The 14571-nt window shown below is 45.9% G+C and overlaps 1 protein-coding gene across 1 annotated transcript in view; it reads left to right on the forward strand.

Annotated features, from left to right (window-relative positions):
- The window catches only part of LOC138579901 (piezo-type mechanosensitive ion channel component 2-like), a 2232767-nt gene that overhangs the window by 1193683 nt on the left and 1024513 nt on the right, over positions 1-14571 (forward strand). The window contains exon 23 of the mRNA XM_069650129.1: positions 11073-11277. Coding sequence (XP_069506230.1) covers positions 11073-11277 — 205 coding nt within the window. The remainder of the gene's footprint in view (positions 1-11072; positions 11278-14571) is intronic.

Here is a 14571-nt window from a genome sequence, read left to right on the forward strand (position 1 = left end):
TGATCTTGCGGCGCTCCGCTCGACGTTCGGACAGTCGGAAGTCGATCCGAAGTGTTGCAGTGATCAGATCTGCAAATTTTAGGGGACGTTCAATACGTGCAAGTTCATCCTTCAACTCTTCTCGAAGGCCCCTTCGAAAAATGGCATACTGGGCCTGTTCTTGCCACCCCGCTTCTGCTGCGACCTGCTTAAACGAGGTAATGTAGGACATCAGGTCAGAGCTTCCTTGCCTGATATCTAAGAGGTCCTCAGAGGCCATAGAGGTGCTTTCGGTTCATAGAAATGTCTGTCTCATCAGGGTTTTGAAAGCCTCATAGTCCCGGAGAACCGGTTCGGTTCTGTTAACCAATGGGGTGGCCCAAGCCAAGGCATTGCCAGACATATGAGTTATCATGTATCCCACCTTGGCATGGCCCGTAGAAAAGGCATGAGCCCGAAAAGAAAAATGCAGGTGGCAGGCATCCAAGAATTCTTGTAACCTCTTAGGCGACCCATCAAACTTCCCAGACACAAGTGGCAAAGTGGGTAAGTCAGCAGTGGGTGGATCCCGCTCTGCTACTCTTTGTTGTAGCGCAACGTTGGCGCTCTTGAGGTTTTGAACTTCCAAGTTCAGGCTTTGAACCGCCGCGATCAATTCCTGGACCTGTTGTGGCGTAGCCATATCTGATTCTGGGCGTTGCAAACTGTCAGTTTGGTCTAACTTATCCTCTTCTTCCGAATATGCCCCCGACTCCCCTTCCTCCCTTTCCACCTCACCTTGAAGTTTCCGGCGTTGTGACAGCGTTGGGATGTCTTTTGCTCGAGTCTTTACTCCTTTTTTTTGCAGATGAAGGCGACCAAGGTAGGACGCCACAGTGACACCCAAAGGGTGATCTGTGGCAACCCTCCGCAGTTGCCGAGTACTGGGGAAAAAGCCAAAGGCATAAAAAACCCCGGAAGAGATGAGATTCCGCAGCTGAAGAGAGCTCGAGTATTATGACTCCAAAGGATACTGCAGTGAAGTAGGAACGGATCCAACACAGCGAGGGTGGAAGTGCTGACAAGAAAGGCAGATAGCGGTACTCAGAAAGAGTGAACCCGTAAGTACTCCAGCCAGAAATGGTAGGCAAGGCAATCCGAATAACAGGCAGTGGTCGATACACGGGAGGAGCAACAGGTAAATCCAAGCAGGAATGGGCGAGGCAGGGCGATCCGATATGCAGGCAAAAGTCGGAACCGGGAAATCAGTGGAGAGAAAAGAAAAGAAGGAGAGAGGAAGGAGAATGAACTCCGCGAGGGAGGAAGGAACCAGGGTAGCCAGGAAAAAATAAACTGAAAGAAACGAAGGGAAGCGCACTCACGGAAGACGGGAGGGTGGAAGGGAATATTAAGTGGATCAGAAAAACAGGCGGGGAGGAAAAATGTAAGAAAACAGTGATAATCAGAAAGGGAATTCCAAACGGAGATAGCGCAGGCAAGAGACAGAACGAAAACTGTACGTTGCAACGCAACCCGACCCCGGAAGTGAAATGTATAAATACCGGAGTCGGGAGGCTGCAGGAACAACTAGACCGACCCCTCACGTTTTCATTGGACGTGATGGTGCCAGCAAAGGTGGACGCAGTCTCCACCTATTCCACAGCCGCCAGATTCCCCGCGGTGTGACACAGGGTTACAAGATAGCGGCCCAACAGAATATTTCTTAATACATATTGTTGTGTTACATAATACATTCAAAGGACGGCTTGATTCAGGGTTACAAGATAGCGTCCCAACAGAATATTTCTTAATACATATTGTTACGATACATAATACATTTGGAGGATGTTGCTCAGATGCAGAAATACCGCCCTTTTAAACAAAGAGCCTAGTTTTAATGGCTTTCCGGAATTCTGTGTGAGAGTCAATCATCCTAATCTGGGAAGGGAGGGTGTTCCAAAAGGTGACGGCCATGGTTGGGAAACTGGTACCATCTGCATGCACTCTGCATGTGAGGGGAACAGTGGTTTGATTGGAGTAGGCTATTCTGGATGGTCTGGATGGCGTGTGTCTAATGATTCTTTGTGCTAAGTAAGGGGGGAACCAGGCCGTGGGGACATTTGAGTCAGGGAGAGGGTTTTGAAGACAATCCTTTCCTTGACAGTGAGCCAGTGTGCCTGCCTTCTGACCCCTGGGATGTGGTCTCTGCGTGAGAAGCCTGTAGGGGTCCTCAGGGCATTGTTCTGAGCTAACTGAAGTTTGGCCAGATTCTTGCTTGAGGTCCCAACAAAGAGGGCATTGCAGTAATCCAGCCTCGACCCAATAATTGCCCTAGCAATTGTGAGGCAGTTCTGTTGGGAGAGGAATGGTCTGGCTGTATTGAGCAGGTTTGAGTGATATGCAGCGGAGGATGCAAAGCATTAACCTGCCTGTCCATGGTAAGGTTAGGTTCGAGATACACGCCCAATATCTTGATGACTGGTGAGACATTGATGGGGATGTTATCAACGGTGAAGGAGCAGTATTGCTTGTCGAGTTTACCCAGAGTGGAGGGGGAACCAATAAGTAGAAGTTTGGTTTTCTCACTGTTGAGACATAACCAGTTTTCTGCCATCCAGGATTGGATTGTTGAATAGATGGAGATGAGGGTGTTCATGTCCGTTGGATAGTCGCCCGAAAGGGGGATGCGCACCTGAGTGTTATCTGCATAGTTAGTGTATGAGATGCTCAGGGTGTCCAAGATTCTGAACAGGGGCCTCGTAAAGAGGTATACTTGACCTACCGAGGGAAGCGCCCCAGGAAGAAAAAGATCTATGGATAAAGAGGGGGTGCTCTCTCTCTCTCCTACTAACGTATTCTGGAGACAGAACATGGAAACCAGTAATGCCCAGGACATTGTTGGCTGTTGCACTGGAACAACTCTACTTTTTCGCCCATGTGTCCAAGGAACATGTGGCAGCAGAAATAAATGAAAGATGGTTTGTTCAGAGGCTCCATGAATTGGTGGCAGAGTTAATGGGGAACTGTTTGACTTGTCAAAGGTTTTTGGCAGGACAAACATTGAAAATAATAAAAGCAACATTGCTGCGACCGGAGGGGCCCTTCTGGTACTTGCATATTGACTATGTCGATATGCAAGACAAATGTACCTCTTATAGGTACATGCTTGTTGTTGTCTGTCCATTTTCACATTGACTTGAAGGGGGACCCTGTGCTCATAATGACATAAAGTTGACGGCAAAATGTTTGGTGCAGGATGTGTTTTCAAGATGGGGAATATGTACCAAACTGAGGTCAGATAATGGGCAACACTTTTCCAATGACCTGTTCAAGGAGGTTACAAACCTCCTGCGGATCAAGCACTGCCTCTGCACAGTGTACCTCCTGCAAGCGAATGGCATGGTGGAGCTACTAAACAGCTTGCTTACGGAATGTTTAGCAAAGCTAACAACAACTTTTGGCAAAAACTGGCTTTATTGCCTCCCTTTAGCTCTTTTTGCATTACGTAACTCACCCGCTGCAGATCATCATTTGACTCTGTATGAAATTGTTACTGGCAGGAAAATTAATGCACTTTCCTCGCCTGCACATAAAATTTCAGATGTTAGTAACACTGCACGTATTTTGGGTAAAGAATTCAATGCATATCTGACTGAACTTACTAAAGCTGTAAAATACATATCCCGTCAGGTACAACCATGATCAAGCCGGCTAGCCAAGAAACAATGCGCACAAATGCACACAGGGAGGACACCTTTCCACAAGCTGCGCCCCTCTACCAAGGAGAAAAAAATCGTGCTCTGTAATTTTGACAGAAAATGGAGGGAGCCTAGATTTACTGGGTCACATAAAGTGGTCTACGCAATACCTACAGCAGTGAAAGTTACAGATCGGCACACGTGTATTCACATTTCAGACGTTCGCAAAGTCAACAGCGCCACCCCCTCCGGAGAAGAGGTGAGGGGCCCAACTTGATGGGCAGTATCAGTCAGCTATCGTTAACCGTTTTATCTGCCATTAGACATTACAGGATGCCAATGGAGGAAGAGATAATTGGGCATTATAATAGTGGAGGAATTGGGAGAAAATATCAAAAAGATGTCCTTTCGGTAGGTTTAGGTTTTTTTATTTTTTATTTCTCTTTCTTCTCTGGTTTCTATTGCATAACGAGCCAGGCAGCATGTTAAAAGAAAATGAGAAAACTACAAGAACTAAAAGGAGTGTATTTAACATAGACAAGTTTAATGACACGATCGGGTGGGGGCAGGACACAGCATCTGGAAACATGTGGTATGAGGAAATGAAACGTGTGGGGCGAGAGAGGGCTAATGGCTATGTGTGCTCTCTTATCCCTCACAGGGACACACAAACAATTCTTACCCCAAGAGGTAACAGCAGGGGAGGAGGGATGCATAATGCTCCTGTCTTCATGTAGAACCTGGCGCCTTTTTCAGGGGCAGACGGTATCTATTTATTGGATAGATGAAGGGGAAGAGGTGTATGCAGATAATTACATACAGCGGGAGAGCATGTCCAGAAGAGAAGCTACAAAGCATATAATATTAGAATATGTAACAGAGGGGGGCGAGAAGGGGAAAGCAGTTGTTTACGACCCACAGCAGAGTGTACTGCAAAAGCTCTATAGGGCACGATATTCCATGGTGCCACACCGACCCCTTATGAAATTACGGGGATACATGTTTCACCATGGAAAATGGGAAGGGGGAATGGTACAGTGTTGTGCAGAGGGGATAGTGGGATTTGGGGAGGATGTGGTGTGAAAAATAAACAAGAGTTGTCGGGCAGTGTGGAACAAGCACAAACATGCTTTGACTTGGATAGATGAGAGACATCAACCAGTGCACATAAAGCCTCTTACATGATTTTCCTTATGTTTCAGGGCTACAGGCTCAACAGTCTTCGGGGTCAACACTGGCTGCGCAAAGATGAGAAGCATCTCGGCACTGCAGAGTGGGACAGCAGCATATGCCCAGCTTCCTCAAGACTGGCGAGGAGTGTGTTCCCTTATCTCGCTCCACAGCCCTGCATTAGTCATGCCTCAAGCAGATTTAATACCCTTCGATGACCATCCAGCGTTTATGCAAAGAAAGATGATGGAGGAACAAAGGGCACCAGGAGAGCGGGAGTGCACCATGAACAGGAGGAGGAGGGGCCATACATAACTGTTGGAGGAATTCTCACAGAGTTTGGACGCAATTCCTCATCACTTTAGATTGTTTACAAAAGCTTCAGTTTTTTTTTTTGCATCACTACTGCTCCCTGGAGTCTAGGCAGGTGGCTCCAGATAACAAGATATAAAGTGCTACAGCTTGCCAACTCAACTGAAAAGGGACTCAATGCAATAAGGGAATTACTTTGTGCAATACGATTGGTAGCACTTCAGAACAGATCTTGATTTGAATCCAACCAATGATGCAGCCAATGGGACGCTGATGGAGGATGTGGAGGAAATTTGCATTCTCCATCAAAAGATGACCAAAGAGACATGTGCCATCAGACGTGACAGCTGGCTAGATCCACTGTTATCTTGGCTGCCCACGTGGTTGGCAGCAATATTTAAAGGGACAGTGCCCATGCTAGTCCTGGTGCTCATCACCTTCTGTGCAAGCCATTTGATAATAAAAAACTTTCATTGCAGTAAGAGAAGAAGAAACTATATAATGCCTATAACTGGTGGTAGGAAGGAGGGTAGAGGTAAAGATAACAAGATAGAGGCCCCATTTCCTGAATGGAATTACTGCAAGACGCAGGTGCTTTTTGCAGTGCCACCGGCTAATGCGGAAGACTAAGATGCATTTTGGGTAGCATTTTCATTGGATGGGCGGGATTGCATGGTAATAGGATCTACATTGGCTGAAGAAGAGGGAGGGGACACGAACAGAGTGACAATGTTATGGATGCCCAAAACAGTAAGCAAAGAAATTATTGGAAAAAAGTGTGTCGATCAATAGATGGATCGAAGGCAGGAATGCAGTAAAGGTGCTGATTTAGTGCTGTCAAGGGGGGCACACTTGCCAGCTGTGGGGATGATGGGAGCAGGGCCAGGGTATCCCTAGATGGGGAAGGGACATCATTGACAGCTGCGATGAGTAGTGTATGCGCCGAGTGTGCATTTGCAGCTCGAGAAGTCTGTGACAAGACAGGGGTGTGTGTGCTCAAGGGGAGACACAAGGGGCCTAGGGGATTCAGGGTTGGAGCACGGGGTAGAAGTGGTAGTATAATACAAGGTGAACCACATACCAGCCATTATGGGGCAAAGACCACAAGTAAGTAAACCACTTAGGTTTTACAACTGACAAGCCCTGCATAGCGGGCAGACATGAAATTCATGAGCACCCTGTAACAACAGTGTGCTAGAGAAATACTGCAAGCTGGCTGTTTCCAGGAGACAGCAGGCACTGGGAAAGGAGACCGGTAGACACATACAAGGTGTCATAGCGCGAACTCCACGACAATGAGAATAACGGGCCTCCTACTATAGGGAGACTTTCCTCCTGAGAGCACAGCCCACTGTATATTAAAGCAACCGATGAGCTAAGGGCTCAGGTGAAAAGGCAGGAGGAGCACGATCAAGCTGCAAAGGAAAACACAAACTGTATAAGTATAGGTGCTTGTAACAAGGACAGGGTCAGTGATCCAGCACTTCTCCTATATCCCCAGCCTACCTGAAATATGTGTGTGAGGAGTAGTGAGCCTTTATAGTAGATACCTCCTACCTTGTTGTAGTTTCAAGGGTTAGTAAACAATAGTTCCAAGGAAGTCACAAATCCAGATGATGTAAAGTTCCAAAAGAACCCAATGACACGAGGGTGCACTTCGATGTCTATACCCAGGCGGAACAAGGTCGCGTCTAAAAATGTTCATCTGAGTTCATGTAAATCCAATGAAGCCGATGAGTGTTCAAAAATACAGTTCTTGTAAAACAGTCAAGAGGTTTATTCAAATGGCAATCCAAGTCAAATGAGAAAACGTTCCAGTAACCTATTCCTAAACCTAGCACTCCTAATAACGTGGGGCAAGCAAAACAGCATAACAGTCAGTTTCTGGGAAAAGCACAGGTCCGGTACCAGAAAGTACATCCAGTAACACCAAGAAAATAACACAAGAAGGGTCAAGCAAACAGTAATCCAGCATGAGCATAGCAGTATGTTTGTAATCCAAAATGACAACAAGAAAAGGGTACAGACAGAAAAACAGCTCACTGTTTCGGTTTAGGAGCAACAGTATTGTGGGCCTTGTAGCTTCTTATGCTGGATCGCGCCCTCGACCTTTACTGCCTGCCGTGGGTCCGCCTCGCATGATGACATCACACAATGGTGCGCTACACTGCATGGGAATCTGGTTATTGCAGTGCAGCGCAACACGGAATAAGACCGGCGTCTCCCAAGTCTCGAGGGGAGTCGCCAACTGGACCACACATTGCGATGGTAACCGGCATGTATTGGCACCACGACACAAGGTCGACGAGCCAGGCTCTCGGGCGCTCGCTGGGAAAGGAGAACATCAAACACATAGATGTATGCTCTGGGAGGTACAGCCACAGTGGGCCCAGGGGTTTCGAATTGCCCCTTCACAGATGGACCTGGAAAGAAGACTACAGGACGAGGGGACAAGATTGGAGGGAGCCAATCATCAGATGGGTGTTGGTGTCCTGTAAAATGCAGCAGTGTTGTATGTTCTCACTTATGTCTGTGAGGTAACTAATTGTTTGGATGCCATGTGAATATCTCCCTTCCCACTAGCTCAGGGTGTCTCATGTTTCCTATGTGTGCTGGCCAATGGCAGAACAATGAAGTTCTGGAGGTCAGCACGATTACGTATTGCTAATAAAAAGTAATTTTTGGGGCAGGACTGTTTGCTCTAATCATTTTACATTAACCTATGTTCAGCTATAGGGAACTGACGTAGTCCCGCCAATCAGGTTTGTAGGATGTCTAATATTTTGCAACAATGCTTGCAACTTTTTCTGTCTATGCAAATAACAAGCAACTGTATACAAGATTTGACCGCAGTGGATGGTTTTGTCAGCTCCTATCAACCAGTTCTATTCCACTGTGCTGTTTGATTTGTGCTTGTCCAGCTGTAATAACGCGTGTTATTTCTTGCTTGGTGTACGCTCCTTTTCGGATTACTTTTTGATGTTCCAGTCATTACCTGTCTGAGAGGACCCCTGATACAGCACCATGAGCATAAACCAAGTAAGGCAATAAGACCTGTGTCTAGCCAAACCCCCAACATATGCCTGTGTTAATAACATTAGCCTAACCTGCACAAATTAATGACCTGTCCCATCTGTAGGTTTTCGCCTGATCTGAACACCATATGAACAGTATAGCTTGTTTACCCCCAAAGTTTTAATTTCCTAGCATGAAAACCAACACATAGAAAACATCCCATCTCCCAACTGTGAGCAATCACCTCCACCCGCCCCAACCACCAGCTTCCTAAGTTAATTAATCAAATGGAGCATAGGCCCATGGAAACAGGGGGACCCTTCTAAGCCATGGAATGGTGTCCTGTAAAGTTGTATAAATTGCCAGACGTCAAATCAGGTTTCCAGACTACATAGGTAAAGAGTTTATTACAATTTTAAGGTATCAGCATGGTGTGAATTGTATTTAATTTGAATTGTAGGCCACAATGGTATGGCCATTTATGACGGATTTCACACTTCCGTAGTTACTCCATGCACCAAATCTTGGTATTTCCACACTGCTGTACAGGAACTCTATTGTACCCTTTTTCTGAGCCTCATGAAATATTTATTTTTTGATTGTAAGTTGTGTAGCTGTACAACAATATCTTGTGGAAGGTGATCTTTCTCTAGCCTTAAGGGTCCCACTCTATGTGCTTTGTCTGTTATTTGTGGGTGATAGCTTGTTCAGAACTAAGTGAAAAAGTCCCAACACACAGCTGTGGATGTCCTCCACATTCGAGCCTTCTTTTTAATTATATAAAGATTTTCACTCCTGTTTTCTAAATCCTCATTTTTGGGCTACAAAGCTTCTGTGCAGTCCTTAAGCATCTTGAACTCATCAATTACTCTAAGTATCCTGTTTCTTGTAATGGCGATTCCAGTTTTATTCTGATCATTGCACTCTCCACGGCAGGTAATTTCATTTCCACCTCCTGTCATCACTGATAAATCTGTGCAGGGTGCCACCAATTTTTTTCAGAAAGTGTTTTTGACGTTCTCTTGCAGGGGATGTAAAGAATGTAAAAGTTGCTCTGTAGTAAACAGGGGTCAACCTGCACAAGTATCTCCTCTAGGATTTTCCCGCCCTCCATTCTCTAGGTGGTATGCTGTCTTAAGTAACTTGGGTCTTTAGGAAGGTACGAAAAACTTGCATACAAGGATTTCTTACATTCTGCTTGGCTTTAGACAATGCATAGATTAATATCACCATACTGCCATAGATCTCCTCTCAATCTTACCACAGGTGCTTATTGATGAGTCAAGTGCCTCTCAAACTGTAGGGACTCGTCTATGGATTCTTGTGCTATTCTAATCAGTCTCTGCCATTACAGTACACTTCTCCTTTTATGTAATAGATCATACCCAAATTAGACCTATTTTTTGAAGTTTCAATTTTGTTTAGTGCTGACCACTGGAGGCCTGTGAGAGGCGCAGGATTATGTGAGGAGCATGCCCCAGTAACTATAACTATTTGATCCCAATTCCAGACATTCTGTCTCTGCCAATGTTTCAGGGTGTTGTAGGGTCTGTCAGCAGAGTGACCTAAAATCACCAGGCATCAATGGCCTGACAGCAACACTTAATCCAGTGGGGGGGGCATGCTGTGTCGACTCCAGGGGAGATTACTGTGAAGAGGGCAGCACCGCAGGGAGACCATCACTGTTCGGATTATACTATGCGGTTCACTCACCTTCTTTCTGGGTGCCGGCAGTGTCCATTCCGAAGGTCAACTGCTTGCAATCCCGCAGTAGCCACTCTATGAAATAGCGATTCATTCCACCATTTTCCCTTCAGCTTGGTTCTGCAACCACTGGCCCTGTGCTCTGCCTGCTCACATAACTCCTTCTCTGGTTGGTCATCTGGCCCTGACCAATATGGTATTGACGTCCCCACACGGGAGGGATCAGCATTACAGAAGGTTTTAAAGAGCAGGACTTAACGCGCTCTTTGAAACTTTCCGTAAGGCGGTTTAAGCCCTGCCCCGTTTCTCCATGGGGGGGCTACTCTGCTGCAACTATGGTCTGTGCTGCATCGTGTCCGAGTTCCTGATAGGGGACAGTGGCTCTATTCCCATTAAGGTAAGTGTTCAGTTCATGCAAGAGTTTGGGCCTGTGTTTTAAATCCCTGATGGCTTAGGGTGTCAACATGGGTTTTTCCACTATGTGTGTTTCGAGACTGGGGTTTCAGTGCACAGCATCTGCAACAGTGTCACAGGAGTTCCAGCTCCTCGTTTGTTCGCTATCTCTCATCTGCCGGTGTTTGAAGGGATCAAGGTAGGCACTTAAGAGCTTCGTCCCTCTTTCCGCTGGCTCTCTCGCCCAGCTGTGGTCTGGTATGGAATTGTGTGGGGCAGTAATGGGTTACTATCCTGCAGGTGGTGCTTTCTCTGATTTGTGTATTCTCTGGAATGTCTGGGGGAAAAAGAGGGAACTTGGCCAGAACTTTGGTTAAGAGGCATGGGTATAGACTGGCTCTTGGGGGCAGTGACAGTAAATTGGTCCCTCTATACTGCAACTGTCCCCCTCTGGGGTAAACCTGGCACTAGAGTCTTCCCTGCTAGATCCCCCTACCCCCAGACTGAGAGGGGTTCCCATCCTCTCTTGACAAGGTAAGGGTACTGACCTTGTCATGATAGCCAAAAGAGACAAAAGTTCCCTTTAGGGCCAACGTAGTGAACATATAGCTGTAACTTCAAGTGACCCCCTATGCTAGTGTTAATTATACATTTAGACAACTTCAGATGGATGGCATAAACGTGGTGAGTGATTGGGTGGAGGCATGTCCTGTTTTGTTACTTCATTCTCAATTTTAAAGCATGATGTCTAAATTGCAGAGATTAAGGTATATTATACTGCTAATCTTCAATGAAGTGAAATATCTCCTTGTATCTTTATAGATGTGCTTTGTTGTTGCTGTTAATGTCATTGGGCAGCGGATGGACTTTTATGCAAGCTTCCATGCCTGCTGGCTGTTATATCTCTTGTACCTCCGAAGACGGAAGACGATTGCTGAAGTGTGGCCTAAATACTGCTGTTTCATTGCCAGTATCATGACTCTTCAGTACTTGCTTTGCATTGGTATCCCTCCAGCTTTCTGCGTAGGTAGGTAATAATCAGTAGAGAATTCATGGGACTGGGGTGTTTGATTAAGGGTCTCTTAGAAGCTCAGTGATCAGTTTCTGGGTGTAGATAAGAAACATAAACAAGGAAATATCACACACTTATTAATCAGAGCACCCTGTGGATGAAATGATAGTATCATTTTGATGTCATGACCCTAGTGATCATTTGGATGTTCATAAACCTGTTGAGGTGAAGCCTTTCAACACAAATCTGTGGTTTCTAAGCTCACTGGCCTGTACATGCTAAAAGGTTAATGTCTAGCTCTAGGACCTCACATCTAGCTGTATATATCGTGCAGCCTGGCCCATTACAAGGGATAGGGTTGATTCTGCTGCCTCTGCTAGCAATCAGTAGGAATATCCCACTCCATGTTCAATCTGATGATTTCTTAATACCTGTTGCAATATATTCAAGGAACCACTACATTAAACCGTGAATAGAACCGTTAATAGAACTGGTTGAAGTAGAACCCTGACAAGATGTATGTAATGATTGTTCGGTCAGAGGGCAAGCTAAAATTGGAGTACAGAGTGGCTAATGTTCCACTTTCAAATAGATTCATGAATTCCATTGAGACATATGTGCTCAGCTTTTAGTTCAGCCTTTCTAGCTGTCTCAGATCAGATTGAAGCTTTACGGAAGGGCTACAACTATTTCCATAAGGGATGCTGATTACGACTACATGTCAGCTCCTGATTGCGATGGTTGGAGCATTAAATGGTCATTTAGGTATAACTAATTTTCAAATACGAACTTGGTTACAATAGTGGACAGTGATCATTGTGCAGATAAGCAACCAGTAACCAAAACGTTAATATTGGTTTTGCGAATGGACTATTATGATTACGGTGGTTGTAAGAAATTCGATTTGTCACACATGGGCTATTTCCTGAGGAGGAATATTTTGAACTTTTTTATGAAGTGTGAATGAATAGTTCAGGGTTTACATGAATCCAAACTCCCTTAGTCCTGTAGAATGAAGGCCATGAGTATTGTTACTAAAGAAGGACAGTTTCATATCAGTCTGACTCCATCTGAAGCAGTAGAAGAGTCTATGCATGCAAGATTATGCATTGGAAATTGCACTGCTTGAAACCTCCAAGGATTTACTCTCTTGATGTACTTTGCTAGAAATGTCTCATTCATTTTCATTTGCAATGGCAATGGTACTGGATTAACAGTGATCGTGGGCACCTCCATGATTGGGAAACTAATACAAAATTAACTAAAAAATAAATTACAAGCAATTAAATACAGAATAATTGCCCCTCCACCTCATGTCCATAATCACCCCATACAATCAAGTGGTACAAGTGGCACGTTTGACTGCAAATGTGGCAACTGTGAAAGGTGATTAGAAGAACGGGGGATAAGGGCACATTCTTTTGATGACTAAACCATGCCTAAACTGGGGAATCCGTCATTCCAAATAGAAAGTGCAGGTCTTATTTAACATGATTATCTGTCAACTGTTCACGCTCTTCTTAATTATGATAGTCGTTAATTCCTCCCTTTCATGTTCAAACTAAAAGAGTATATTTTGTTTCCCAATGCATTCACTTTGGCTAAGTTCTTTATTTTCAGTCTTGCCTGTAGACAGCGCTTCCCAGTATTAGAAAGTGAACTATATATATGAATTCCTTGTGCCTGTGCACATATTCAAAATAATTGCCAATATTATAACAGTCATGTACAATATACAAAAAAAGGTAGCAGGCGCCCCTCTCTAGAAAGAACATGGCATGATAACCTGTTCTGTGGTTTTTTCCCACTTTGAGAGTCCGCAGCCATTGTTTTTTGCGCACTGTACTATTCACAAAGGAAGAATAAACATTTGCATATCTGTCTTTGTCCCGCCCACAAGGGCAATCCAGCACCGAAATGCCAGGCCAAAATGTCACCTAAATATTGGTAACTCTGTGGTCTGTAATCTCAATGGGCCTCATTACGAGTCCGCCGTGCTGGAATCTGGTGATTCTGTGACGACGGTGACTCCGCTTCCACGACTGCAAAGTTGCAGAAAGAAGGGCCGATTACGGCACGTGGGTCACGCGCAACACACCGAGGCGGAAACGGAGTCACCGCCGTCATGTACAACACCCACGCAGACGGACTTTACGCCACAGAAAACGGTGCAAAACCCGTGTCCGCTCCCGCCGACACGGAAACACCGGAAGCGGAAATACCATGACCGCGGAAAAAAACAGAAACAGAGAGGCAGCCATTATATAAAGAACAATCCACTGCCATCCTCAGACACCACAGGTCAGAACACCTCCCTGAGAGTGACAACACATCTAACACCATCATGGCATCCAGGATCCCAGCACGCAGACAGCGAAAGCAGCGCTTCAGTGAGGCTGAGCTCACAGTTCTGGTGGAGCACATTGTCGAGCATGCGGAAATGCTCTTTAGTGCAGACCAACGGCGCGCTACTCAGCAACGCCGCAAGGAGGTGTGGGCAGAGGCAGCACGCAAGTGCACAGCGGTCGGTGTGACCACACGCTCTGTGAAGGACTGCCATAAGAGGTGGGATGACCTCAGGCTCTGGGTGCACAACCTCATCACTGCACACCGCCAACACAGCACTGGCACTGGTGGAGGCCCTGCATCCCCTCTCAAGTTGCAATCATGGGAGGAGCGCTGCAGCAGTGTCATGCACCTCGAGGGCATCCACAGCATAGGAGACACAGAGGCAGGAGTGAGCCCACGTGCAGATGCCGGTAAGTGCACAGAGTACAAAGGCATAAGTGTGAATGGGAGTGACCTAATGGACCCACTCACAATGCTCCCCCCCAAACAGGGCAGGAGTGTTACGCTCACCTGGACCCCACCGGGGCGTCAAACGGAACTGGACTGTTACGGACTCCACCAGCGTGACTCGTAGTGCGGTGATGGCTGACTGGACTGACCCTCCTAGTTTCGTCTTCTTGACCCGTAAGAATAATCTCCTAAAGGTAGGAAAAAGGGAATTAGCCACCCATGGGCGAGAGGATACACGCACTCAATTGTTCCCCACTGAACACCTCCTGTATTCCCTTTCACTGGTCTTACCTTATAGTTTGAAAAGATGAGCTCTTCATCCTGCGTGGAAGGCAGGGGCGCGTAGAAAATCAGTTACTTCACTGGTCTGAAGGAGTTGGGTGAGTTCCAGACAACTGATGACTCCGAGGTAGTTCTTTAGAGTTCAAAATGTCTGTTATTCACTCTTGCCCCTCTTTTCTCCCTTTTTTCTTGCAGCTTGAGCTGAGGGATGATAACCTCATTGGAAGC

The sequence above is a fragment of the Ambystoma mexicanum genome, chromosome 3p (genome assembly GCF_040938575.1).
Source record: "Ambystoma mexicanum isolate Mex_15411 chromosome 3p, UKY_AmexF1_1, whole genome shotgun sequence".
In the NCBI taxonomy this organism is placed as follows: domain Eukaryota; kingdom Metazoa; phylum Chordata; class Amphibia; order Caudata; family Ambystomatidae; genus Ambystoma; species Ambystoma mexicanum.